Source organism: Crocodylus siamensis, chromosome 3 (assembly GCF_052110815.1).
Source record: "Crocodylus siamensis isolate JL-2025a chromosome 3, ASM5211081v1, whole genome shotgun sequence".
Classification (NCBI taxonomy): domain Eukaryota; kingdom Metazoa; phylum Chordata; order Crocodylia; family Crocodylidae; genus Crocodylus; species Crocodylus siamensis.
The window spans coordinates 190,451,051-190,464,606 of record NC_143397.1 but is presented as its reverse complement, the minus strand read 5'-3'; the positions used below and the strand labels follow the sequence as shown (position 1 = coordinate 190,464,606).

At 42.8% G+C, this 13,556-nt stretch overlaps 1 protein-coding gene across 4 annotated transcripts in view; it reads right to left on the bottom strand.

Moving 5' to 3' along the window:
- The window catches only part of LYN (LYN proto-oncogene, Src family tyrosine kinase), an 86,577-nt gene that overhangs the window by 26,928 nt on the left and 46,093 nt on the right, over nt 1-13,556 (bottom strand). For all 4 annotated transcript variants that reach the window (XM_090039986.1, XM_090039987.1, XM_090039984.1 and 1 more), the window contains exons 9-10: nt 7,410-7,592; nt 6,443-6,519 (exon numbers count right to left, since the gene is read on the bottom strand). In XM_090039986.1, coding sequence (XP_089896112.1) covers nt 6,443-6,519; nt 7,410-7,592 — 260 coding nt within the window. The remainder of the gene's footprint in view (nt 1-6,442; nt 6,520-7,409; nt 7,593-13,556) is intronic.

Below are 13,556 nucleotides of genomic sequence, written 5' to 3'. Positions count from 1 at the left end.
GCGGGGCGGGGGGGCAGTAGGGATCTCCAAATAGGGAAGTATTCAATTCAGATTTGGCCGATTCGATTTGGTAATTGGAATCACTGTCCCCATTTAATTTGGCCAAATCAGAAATCGGATACTCAGCATTGATTTGGAGATTTGGGTCCTCCGGGGAGAGGCAGGAACAGCAGGGCAGTTGCAGGGTCTCCCATGGTTCCTTCAGCTGTGCCTGCAGGTTCTCCCTGGGTAGAGGGAGCTGCAGGAGAAGCCCCCATGGCTGCCCTGGCCAGCCCCAGCCCCTGCCCAGCCACAGCCTCATGGCACTTAAAAAAAAAAAAATCCACACACTCACCAGCTCTAGCAGTGGCTATCAGTTCCTGAAAGCCCTCCCTGTGCAGTGCAGCAGAAAGCCCTCCCTGTGCAGGGGTCAGCAAGGATCACCTCCCTCACCTGGCACCCATGCAGCAGCTGCCCCCATGGCACAGGTGCAACATGGCTCAGCAGGGTGTCACACACTGTCTGAGAGCTAAGGCTACTGGGGCTGAGTGGTGCCGGGGTCTGGGTGACTACTGCAGCTGCCCCAGCTCCCAGACAGTGCACAGCATCCTGCTGAGCTGCACTGCACCCTCACTGAGGCAGCTGCCGCACAGGTGCCAGGCAGGGGAGGTGATCCCCGCTGCCTCCCACTGTTCCACGCTGCATGGGGGGGGGGGCTCTGCCACAGGTACTCAGAGGCTTTGATCACCACTGCCAGAGCCAATGAGTGCATGGATATTTTTCTTTTTTAAGTTCCAAGAGGCTGGGGCCAGGCAGGGCAGCCATGGAGGCTTCTCCCACAGCTCCCCCAACCTGGGGAGAGGCAGGCACTGTTAGAGGAGCCACAGGAGAACCTTCAGCTGCCTGGCTGTGCCTGCTCCTCCCCAGCTGATGCAAATCTCCAAATCAATTTTGGCTTTGGATTCAATTTGGACCTTTTAACGGGTCTCACAGTTAGATTCAGATTGGACTGCCATATCGTGCTGAATTTCCTCTGAATTGAATAAGCGAACAAAGTTTCGTGCAGCCCTAGGGGCCAGCCCTGCTGGTCTGGAGCAGAGCCCACTCCAGAATTGCAAAGCACCTGGGATGCTAGAGGACTTTGATTTAACTTAAACCAAGAAGGGGTCTGGGACACACATTGTATAAACTGGTTTGACTCAAGTCAGTTCAAGTTTTTCTCAAACCAGTTTCAGCCTTTTTCAAACTGGCTTATGTGCACTGAACATCTGTTCTGTTACAGGTTTAAATCAGTTTCTGATCACTTAAACTGGTTTATGTGTAATGTCTGTCCCTAGCCTACAAGGCCAGGCAGGAGAGGGCAGAAGATGGAGACATGGTCAGGGAGCCAGGCTTGCCCCCTGCCCCTTGCAAATTCCCCATTTAGCTCCCCCCATGCCTACCCTGATTGACTCTGCCCACTCCTGTGCCTACCACCCCCACAGCCTCAGGCTCCTCTTCCATTCCCCCGCAGCCTCTTAGTGTCCCACCCCCACCCATCCTCTCCTACCATGCAGCTTCTAGCCCCCTGCCTGCCTGCCTACCCATGGCCTCAGGTCCAACTTTTCCACATCTCTCCACTATTCAGCAGCCTCTTTCCTTCACTGGTGCCTCCCCCACACCCCCCATGCTCTGGTAAGCTCCAAGCCCACTGCAGCCTGGGGCATGGAGCACGTTTGTTCTGGCCCCAGGCCAACCCTGTAGCAGTAGCAGCAGGAGCTTGTGCCGTGGGGTTGGGGAGAGATGAAGGGGTAGGGAGAAGGCTATGGGGAAGAAGACAGGATGAAGGCAGGAGCTGTAGCTGCAGCTCTGGGTCCTGAGCCTGGGTTGCAGCCAGGGCTATACCAGCTGGTTATCCCCCACCACACTGCATTAGATTTCAAGATGAGGGACTTTTTGCTCCCCCCTCACCCACATTTAACACGTGGGAGGAGGTGGGGTGAAGCCTCATCTTGGAATAAAGTAAATGCAGTAAATCCAAGATACGTAAGCTTTCCTGAGTCTGAGCTCACTTCATCAGATGCAGAGATGCTGATCAGCATCTAATGAAGTATGCTCAGGCTAAGAAAAACGTATGCAGATTTAGTTAGTCTAAGGTACATCTCTACCCTGCCTTCTTTCTCACCTCAGATTAATGCAACTAACTACAACTCTCATTTGCTAATAGCAAACTGAAGACAAAGCCACACACACAAATAGGCCACTAGTAAACACTTAACAGAGATTATTTTTGAAGAGGAATCTAGTTCAGATTCTTGATCTTTCAGTCTTTGTTCCTTATGTACTTTACATCCTGGTGTTTGCTTCTGGACTGCTGCATTTAAAACAAGAGACTCTACCCTGTTTTATATTATATTACATTCTCTCTACTTGGACTCTAAGTATTATTCCTTTACTCAACTCTGCTTTTCTCCTCAAAATGGCATTTTTCAGGGCACAGTTTCTCTCTTTCAGAGAATGGAGAAAAAAATTCCCATATTAAAAAACAAAACAAAACAAAAAAGCCGCAACTTAAAAAAATCCTTGGTCTGGACCCATTTCTCAGAGAGGACAAGCAAGTTTACTTATTTTTGTCTTTTTTTTTTTTTAATAATTTTTGATTTCATAAAGATGACAGTCCAAAGTTGATAACTGAGTACCATGTGCATCAAAAACTCTCAAAAATCATAGAGAAATCTAGTGCACCTTTTGTAACTAGAAATTTGGTGTGTATTTGCTATTACAGAGGGTAAAAATAGATTTTAACACCTCTGATAACAAGGCAATAGAATCAGATATGTAGTATTGAGTCCAAGTTTAAAAAACAAATATCACGATCTCTAAACGTAAGGATCAAAAAGCCAGGATTTCACCTATAGCCTTCTGCAATGAAAAGTCAACACCCCAGATTTTTTTTTTTTTTTATGGACACTATCACAACACCTACAGCCTACAGAGTTGGCCAAAATACAACCATCAGCCTACAGAGTTGGCCAAAATAATCCTTGAGGTGACTCCACTGGCCTCAATGGAAATACAGTCGGGGCAAGTTTTATACAGCTTGTTTGGAAATGGTCAGCATTTAAAACTTAAACCAATGTTTTAGATAGCATTGTTTGGTTTTTTAAAAGCCCTTAAACAAGTAGTACGCGTCCCTCTCGCTAATTGACCAGGGGAAGAAAGTTACCAGCAGACAGATATTAAACAGGCTGAGCTGTAAAGACCCAAATGGGTTTTCTGATGGAAAAGCCACTTCAACTTATACCAAAGTGCCACTCCTGGACTCAGCTAAGTGTGCACGTTTTAAGTGTCATTAGGCACTGCATGACTTTTTCTGCTCTCTGATGATCACAATGACCACATCCTCCCTCCCCCTGCCTCTGGCCCTGAAACTCATTTTTTTTACACCTCTGACAGGCCACTCTAGATTACAAAGGCTGTTGTTCTGGATAAGACTGCAATGTATGAAGTGGAACTGTTTCCTGTTACCCTCCCCCTGCTATACCACAAGCCCTTTATTAACTTATTCTGCAATAAGCACTGATACTTTCAGAAACTGATCATTGCAACAAACATTTGCAGGCACACCTGGCACTCCTGCCCATATGTTGGGGTGTTCACATGAGAGTAGTACTACTGGTGCTGCCTGGTCATGGACAAGATTACCACACTGCAAATTCACAGCGAACTTCCAAGAAAAGAGACACCCCTGTGCTATTGTTTGCGGCCTTTTCATTTTTTTTCCAGGAAAAGCCAGAATAATTGGCAAACAGCCTAAAAGACTGCTGTGAATTATACAGTCACACCGAGTTCAAGTCTGTGTCAATGTGTCGTCTCAGCTTAAGTAGTTTATTGTGAATTTCCTTTCCCTATGTTTTCCCCCTGAACTAACACTTCTGGAGGTAACAAGATATCTTCCTCAATCTACCACCACAAACTATAGCACTAGGACCTGAAAGATGATCTGTAATTGGCCTGTCCATCATGTGTTATCTTTGCACATCTGGCCCATAATCCAGTGGTTTTCAAGCTTTCTAGAACCAAGGCACCCCTCAATAGTCTCGAGGCATCTCTTGGAAAATGCTACCTCTTCGTTTTTACTTCTTAATTGATTAGATAAAAACAACAGACTGATTCTTCTGTTCCAGAGAACTCAGAAAGACCGTAACAGAGCAGAATCTTTAACTTGTGAATTATGTTTGCAAACCTCAACACCCTGGTTGAGAACCACTGCCACACAGGATTATTTTGCAGATTATAAATTCACATATCCTTTGTTGCCTGCTATCATTTTATTTTCAGCAGCATTACCTCACAATTTTTTTCTCATCTTCCCCACTTAGGACTGTATACTAGGAGTGTGCAAAACAGGCCATATTCAATTCAGATGCGGCCCAAATTGGGGACAGTGATTCATTTAGTTGATTTGGATCACTCTCCCCAATTCGATTCAGCCAAATCCGAACCTGAAGATTCGATACCGATTCAGAGAATCAGCAATTCGGCCACAGACACAGCTTTAAATGTTTTTCTGTACATACCACAAGGTACCAGGTGCAGCTTGTGAATGCTGTGATGCTGGGGCACATGGAGCATCCTACAGGAGAGCGACTTCCAAATTCCCCCTACATCCCCCTGCTACCCCTCACACCCATAACCCCCTCCTCCCCCATTCCCTAAATTAAGTTGGATAGCGCCGGGGGCAGCAGGAGCACCAAAGAGATGATGCTCTGCCCAAAATCAGAGCATCTCTTCTGGAGGACTGACTCCTGTGCTGGCTCCAGGAATGGTCTGGAACTATGCCTTGCTCCACTGTTCTGTGAAGTGTTTTTTTCTGACCCCCCCGATACCCAGGGGTCTAAATTTTCTCCCTGTGTTGCAAGTTTGCAGCACGGGGAAAATTTTTTTATTCCTGCACCTGCCTCTTGCCCCATCTCAAAGGGATTTGAGACTGAGCAAGAGGCACATGCGTGCTCATCTGGACGCACCCATCTGGGCTGGCTCATAGTAGCCTCTGTAACTGAAAGACTCAAGTCATGCTTATTTATATACTGGCTTCCCAGTGGTATCAACCATATTATGCTACTTAATACTATTATTGCACTGGCACTAATCAATACAAAATAATAAGTTTGCACAAGTCTAATGCTCATTAGAAAAAGTTGGGGGAACAACATGCTCCCAGAATCACTTAACACAGGTAAAATCCTGTGGCCTCCTTCTGCCCAGGCTGACTGGGAGCAATTTGCTCCCAATCAGTCTACGCATGGAGTATGGTTCATTAGTTAATGTGCCATTTTTCTAGTACCTGTATCGATAAGTACTGTACTAGAAAATGGTGCATTAAGCTAACATACTGTGCAGTAATTGCTGCACATGTAGATAGTGATGCTTTACTGTGCATTAAATTAGTCTAACGTACAATAAAGCATCTAATGTTGATGTACCCATTGGGTTTTAAACTGGACTCTGGTTTCTATGTCACTCTAGAGCTTACACAAGTTTAACCTAAAAATGATAGGTACCCCATTTATATAGTTTGTAGCTATCGGTTGTTAATTGGGTTCTGATGCGCATGAGCTAGGCTCTCTCATATACTACACTTGAAAGACAATAATTCTAAAAATTATTCCAAAAGTCTAAACAACTGAAATGCATCTAAAATTATTGTTATTTTGAAAGCAACAGCACTCTTCAGCTAAATAGAAATCTGACCAGTTGATCCAGTGGAAGAAAAAAACAACATTTACTAACACTTTTAAAAGATTCTCAAGTGCATATACTATGCAGAATTGATATTACATTATTAGAAATTTACTTAAATCATGGAGAAACTAAACAATTTTCATGCGTTGGTTATGGCATAAAAAGCTAATTCTGCTGATAGTACCCGGATGTGCTCTGGCAGCCCACCTCCTGGCACTGAATGGCAGAGGCCTCAGTGGTGGGAGGAAGGATGAGAGGGTGGCTGCCATTTTGTCCGCTGCCTCCATGCCACCCTGCAAGCTGGTACTTCAACACCCCTCTCCCCACCCTGCGGGCCAGCATTTCATTTTTATTGTTTTGCTTTTTTTACACTGATTTTGGAGGGCAATTCTGGATATTCCAGTTTCCACAAAATCCGTGGAATTGTAAATTGAGTAGACCATTACATATTATTGCTACTAGAAATGAAAACAGCCCTTTCTTCTGCAAACAGAAATGACAATAGCACTGACAACAGATAACGTCCCAACATTAAGAACAGGTAGGTTTTACCATAATACTCTTATTTCCTTCCCATGCAGAAGTAGTTCTAGACACGATATTTCTCAAGTCTTTTTGGTATGATGAAATAAAGTTCACTGTTACTACAACAGAGTTTACAACAGTAATTGACACAAGTTCCAGACTAAAAGACAAATGCTGTCAGCAACTCAATTTTGTTTGTATTGTAACTATTTACCTGAGCTGAGAAGTCAATTAATTTTGGAAGAAACAATTTACTTCCTTCATCACTCTTCAGAAAATCCAGCAAACTGCCTGTTTCAATAAAGAAAGAATAAGTCAACAGTTTACAAATAAAAGGAAGTTCATCACTAGCCCTGTAATCAGGCTGCCAGTTTTACAAATATGTGAAAATATTAAATTGGATACAATTAGCTAAGTTTCTTAACATGCTCTTACAACAACACAAAACGATATCCGTTTTGTTTTGTTGTGAGAATGGGCTATTTTATTCTGGTTTGGGGTTTTGTTTTTTGGTTTTTCCTTTGAGTCACAGATATGAACACTTGATTTTCCCATTTTTAGGGATATCAGAAAAGCTATCCTTAGGGAACTGCCTGTAATTACCACTCTGTTAACCATATTACGATTTAAAAACGTCACAAAACACATCTTGTTCATAAAAGAGAACAGAACAGCCCTTTGATGAAGACACGCAACTAAAGTATCCGTTCATAAATAGTTTTATTTTGTGAACCTTCTGCACTGTGTAGTAACTACCTAGAAAAGCCTGGTTGTCTCTGAACGATGGACAATCAATGAAACACGTTGGATAATTAATGAAAATGTTAACGAAGTGAAGGATTGCTGCATGTAGTTTGCTTTAATTAGTTACACCATTTTGGTGAGAGATGATCAGTCACACTACCCAGAGTGACCACAGATATTAAGGAATACACTGAGGATGTGCCAAAAAACTTTATTTTAGCGACTTTGAGAAATTTCTGACATAATGCAACCTAAAAACACTGTAGGCATAAAATAAAAATTGTTATCCTTCAGAGAGAGATTCTTGATCATTTAAAACCAAAATCTGCAAATGTGTAAAATATGTCCCTTTTTCCATTGTTTGTTACTGGGAGTAAATTCATTACATATAGAATATTTAACTCTTGATGTTGCTTTTAAGGCTCAGTAGTTCTCACCTTTTGCCATGAATTCTGTTATTATATAAATAGGTTCTTCTTTGGTGACTACTGCATACAGCCTGACTAGTTTGTCATGCTGAAGCGTTTTCATGAGGTTGGCCTCCTCCAGGAATGCTTGCACTGACATTGTTCCAGTCTTCAAAGTCTTCACAGCAACTTTTGTACTATTGTTATAAAAGCCTAGAAAAGAAGGAACCATCATGGCTCAGGAATAATTCAGCAGTATGCCAACTGTTAGGAAAGCTTGCAAACTAGACAAGAACTCGAGAGTAAAATCTTGGAGGCAAGTGTTCTTATATAGCACATTTGAATCATCAGTGTTACAAATTCTTATTTTCCAAGATGCATTAACAGATTATTGCTCTACCCACTGATGTACAATGTTCTATTTTTGTAAGTAACTATGCAAAAATAATATAAAAGTGAGACCATTTTATTAAGGTTCCTTTTGTGCCCTACTTTTCACATTACAACACTGCAAAAAAAAAAAAAATTAACAGGAAGAGGTAAAATTCATGACTCAACACCCAGCTACCAGCCAATCTCCATATTTTAACAGTTTGCCTCTCTAAAAGAAGGTACACAGCCCAGTACTTACTCATTCCAGGCAAAGAAAGAGCTCATGGTCATACAGAAAATCTGTGCCAGAACAGGGAACTGAATCCAGGTCTTCCCAATCCTAAACTAGTGTCATCTGCCATCTTTTTGAAGAAGAAAAAACACAACCTCCAAAAGCTATCTGTAAGCCTGGTACAATGCACAACCAAGTGCAGCCAAGGAACAATCTCTTGCATAGAAGAGTTAAAAAGAAAGGAAAGACAAATAGGCACTTTACTATATGTAAAACAGTTGCATACAAATCTTTTTTTAAAAAAGAAACAAACAAACGTACCATTTTAGGCTTATTTTAAAATGTTTTTTCTGTTTTGAACTCCTTGCAGAAAGTGTACAAGGTACTAAAATTTACTTCAGTCAGGGTCAAGGGCACTTGGCATATCCCACCGTGGCACGGCCCTTCATTCAGGAAAATAAATTATGTGTTACCAGAATCCTCTCATGTGAAGGAGCAAAATGGAAGGATGACAAAGCAACAACAAAAAACAAGACTTAAGAGCTTGGTCCTGTACTATTCTTCTGTTAGTTAACAGGGAAAAGGAAAGAAGTTGGCTATTTTCTCACATACAATTGAGGAAACCAGATAAAGGAAGTGTGGCCACTGCAGAACGGCACTTAAATTTTATAGCAGGCCTGGCCCCAGCCCCATACTACTTAAGAAAAACAGTAATCAATGCTGATAGGTATATTATTCATTTCTGATAACTTGACTGAATAGATGAAACAAGTGTCAACTTGGTCACTACCAAGGACTAAATCAGATTCCCCCAAATGAAGACTTAAGCTAGCACTTGAAGCTTATTGAACTATCACTTAGCTGGCAACTATAGCAAGGTTCTTTCACAGCCTTAGAGACAAGCAGGGCTAGAAAGGACCTCAGGAGGTCATCTAGTCTAAGGGTTGGCAACCTGTGGTCCACAGGCATTTCATCTGGCCCTCGGGGCAAGGAGGCTTCTGTGCCACTGCAGCAGTAGGGGGCATTGCCCACACACTAGGGAGAAGCAGCAATAGCAGCACTGCAGCAGAATGGAGGGAAGTGATGATTGACTCTGGCTCCAGTACAGGCTGAGAGTGGGCAGCTGCCCACTCTTGAAGGCCAGTTGCATTAAAATCAGCCCCCAATCCTTCTCTCCACAACAAAATGTTGTTGACTACTGATAAATCCAACCCTCTGCTCAAGGCAGGATCATCTTCGCCTAAACCAACCTACACAGATGTTTGGCTAGTCTGTTTGTAAAGGATGCGAGGACAACAACTCTAGGTAGCCTGTTTCAATGCTTAACCACTCGCATAGTTAGAAAGTTCTTCCTGATATCCAATCTAAATTTCCCTTGCTGTAATTTCAGAGTGCTGCTCCTTGTCCTATCCCCTGATGCCCCAGAGTATCACCATCCTCTTCATAACCAAGCTTTGGGTATTTGAAGACTGTTATCAAATCCCTCTTTCACCTCTCCAAACTAAATTTCACTTCTTTCAGCTTTTTCTCCTGAATCACATTTCCCAGACCACTAATCATTTGTGTTGCTCTTCACTGAATTCTTTCCATTTTGTCCCCAGTTTTCTGGAATTGCAAGGCACAAGTCTGGACATAAAAGTTTTCCAAGTGAGACCCTACTAAGTGATGATAGGAGTGGAAGGATCATTTCTTCCCTTGACTTGCATGTGACATTCCTGTTAGTATAGTATGCTATTGCCTTTTTTCTGTACAAGAGCTTATTGATACATTCATCATTATAACCCTTGAGTCTTGTCTGCAGTACCTCTGCCTAGCCAGTCTCTCTCCAGTTTGTTTCTGTGCATGCAATTGTTCTATCCCAAGTGCAGAACTTCAGTTTTGTCTTTACTGAATTTCAGCTGATTAATTTTAAGCCATTTCTTCAGTTTATCAAGGTCATTCTTAATCCTAATCCTACCCTCCAGAGTGCCTACAACTGCACCCATATCAGTGTCATCTGCTAAGTATGTACTTGTCTGTGTATCACAGGTGGCACAGAAAGGAACACAAACACAGTCTGAATGGTCAGTTATGGAAGGGCTTCAGGCTCAGGCTAAACAGCAGAATGATATAATTTGAAACTGAGACCATCTTTTTGTTACGTGTTTGTACAGCAGAAACACAATGGGGTTCTGGTCCCTAAGCAGCGTTGCTAGGCACTACCACAATATAAATAATCATTTCCTGGTTCTAACTGCATTCATATCAGTTTCCCAAAAGATCAGTTGCCAGGCAGACATGCTTTGAATGCACATCAACCAGGAAGAGACTGTGAGAGATATGAACTTGATTCATGCCACTTTCCCCCTCACCCCCCACTCACTACTGGGGTTGTTACAAGCTTCACCCAAAGCAGCAGACTTTCTGCTACTGTAGGCTCCCCTCCAATGCCTGCATTGCCTCTACCGAATCTGACTTATGGTCTACATCCACTCTTAGGTGTCTGGCACTTGCAATCCATGAGAAACGTTCACGCACTCCAACTTCCTACAAGAAACATGAATACAAAAGGGGATGAGTAAGTGATGAAGCTTCTACTTCCTTCCTTTCTGTAGGTTTCAGCCAGACCACTTTGAATTAGTTTTCAGAATACGGATACACTGCAAAAACGCATCTGCAACGTTTTCAAACACACCCATTTATCTTGCACATTTGCCACAGGAAATTAGATAACCCATAGTCAGATACGTCAAAAAAATTGCTGGAACATTTTTAGACTCTTATTTTCAAGAATGTATTTCTTTGGTTTGACCTCCTCTGCTGCTCTAGTAGTTGCATAAAAAGATACCAACACTGTAATATTACAGATTGACATTTAAAGTATATTAAACCCAACACCTGGGATGTCAGAAAAATGTGACTCATTAGTAAAATAAACTATAACGGCTCTTTTTGTGTTCTTAACTTCTTTTAGCCCTACTTGATTGCTCCTTCACTCATAGATTACTAGTGCCAGAGACTGTTAGGACTTGTATCATAGCCGTAGGTACTGGGAGACAAAAATGAATAGAAAAAAGTAGGCTGGGGGGCTGTTTTAAACTATGATGTCAGTGCAGCTGCTCCCCAGTACACCAACTCAAAAGTATAAAAATCTTTATAAACTGTACCAGCAAAAGTAGCCACTTCATGGAATGTTTCACAGTTAGTAGGGCCAGAAGGGACCTGAGCAGATCATCAAGTCCGACCCCCTGCCATGGCAGGAAAGAGTACTGGGGACCAACGACCTCAGCAAGGTGATTGTCAAGCCTCGTCTTAAAGACCCCCAGGGTAGGAGCCAGCACCACTTCGCATGGAAGTTGGCTCCAGATCCTAGCCTCCCTGACAGAGAAGTAGTGCCTCCTGATGTCTAATCTGAATTTACCCTCTGCCAGCTTGTGACCATTATTTCTAGTCACTCCTGGCAGTGCTCGGGGGAACAGGGACTCCCCCAGTGCCTGCTGGTCCCCTCTGACTACTTTGTAACAGGCCACTAGATCCCCCCTCAACCTTCTCTTGTGGAGACTGAACAGGTTCAGGTCCCATAGCCTCTCTTCGTAGGGCCTGCCCTGCTGCCCCCTGATCATGAGAGTGGCCCTCCTCTGGACCCTCTCCATGCTGTCCACATCCCTCTTGAAGTGTGGCGCCCAGACCTGGACGCAGTACTCCAGCTGCGGCCTGACCAGTGCTGCGTAGAGGGGGAGGATCACCTCCTTGGAACTGCCTGAGATGCATCTCATGACAAGGTATGGTTGGCCTTCCTGTCTGCATCCCCACACTGCTGGCCCATGTTCATCTTGGCATCAATAGCGAGTCCAAGATCCTTTTCTGCCTCAGCACTGATGAGAAGGGAGTTCCCCAGCCTGTAGGTATGCTGCTGGTTCTTCCTCCCCAGGTGCAGCACCTTGCACTTGTCAGTGTTGAATCCCATCCTATTCTCATCCGCCCACCCTTGTAACCTGTCTAGGTCTGATTGAAGCCTATTCCTCCCTTCCAGCGTGCCCACATCCCCCCACATCTTCGTGTCATCAGCAAATTTGAACAGGGTGCTTTTTACCCCTCATCCAAGTCGCTGATGAAGATGTTGAACAGTGCGGGCCCGAGGACCAAGCTCTGGGGGACCCCACTGCCCACATCCCTCCAGGTCGAAAATGACCCATCCACACCACTCTCTGGGTGCGGCCCTCCAGCCAGTTGGCGACCCATTTGGCTGTGTAGGTGTTGACACCACAGTCCCACAGTTTCTTAATGAGAATGGGGTGAGAGACAATGTCGAAGGCCTCTGAAAGTCCAGGAAGACTATGTCCGCTGCTGCCCCTGCATCTAAGGATAAACAGATATTGATGAACCCATATGTATATTGCTGTTAGCGTGTAAGGCAAGTACACATGTACATGCAAACAACTCTCTTTGTATTTATAAATTATGTACATAATTATATACTTTTTAATACATAATTATGAAATACATATGCATTTCATAGTTATGTATTATTATATAAATTATTATAGATGTATTTATAAATACATTTAAACGTAGTCACAGAAAGCTCTTCAGTAAATCAAGCCTGGTACCTAATAGTGCTTAAGAAAAAAAAAAAGAAAGAAAAAAAAAATCACCTTTGTACCATAAAGCAGAAGTAATTTATCAAAAGAATATTACAAGTAGCTTATACCAAATGCCACTACGCCACTCCTTAGTACTTTCAGTAGCTTATTATTAGCAATGAGTGGAGAAGCTTACTTGCTACAATCCTGTGTGGCCTGGTGTTGGGCCAGATGACCCAACATGTCTTTTCCACTTCTAACTTCTTTGCTACTAAGATTAATCATGCTTATAACTAGAAAGGATCCCCGCCATGCAAATCAGCTTCTGTTGCTTCAGAAATGCAGCAGAGAGTGAGAGGAAGCACGTTGTTCAACTTCACAGTACAGTAATTTCTCCCATAAAGTAATAATTCACAAAGGCAAATGTTAAGCCCAATTTAGATGACGAGAATATCACAAAAACAAGAGGAAACATCTTGAACAAGAAACACCCCTTTTTAAATTTTTATGCATGTGTGTGCAGAACTAGTCACTTCCTGAAATTAGCTACATTGAGTGGACAACAGACCACCACAGATTTTTCTACAGTATTTCAGTGTCAGTTTAAAATATTTCTTGATCTAGTTTATTAGACAGAAAAAAAATGTTGCACAATGGCTGGTCTCTGTCCAAACTAAATAAAGCATCACCCAGGCATACCAGATTTAGGTGCCTTCTTAAAGCCCTTTAGCTCATATCTTCATAAAAAAGCCACAATATATTATGCAGATATACAACTTGCATTCTTTTTTATGCTGAAAGATTAAATCTGTAAGTCAAACTGGAGATTTCTGATTAGCTGTCAAAGATGCCGTACTCATGCCAATACAAAGATGCTTTACTTTTACTTAGAAAAGTCATTTCAAAACAGTATTACAAGCAGTGTATTCCTATAAGAATATTAAAATATTTTGGCCAATAGTCCCTCTTCAAAGCTTGTCAGAACACTAGTCTAGGAAGTAAACTCAGAAA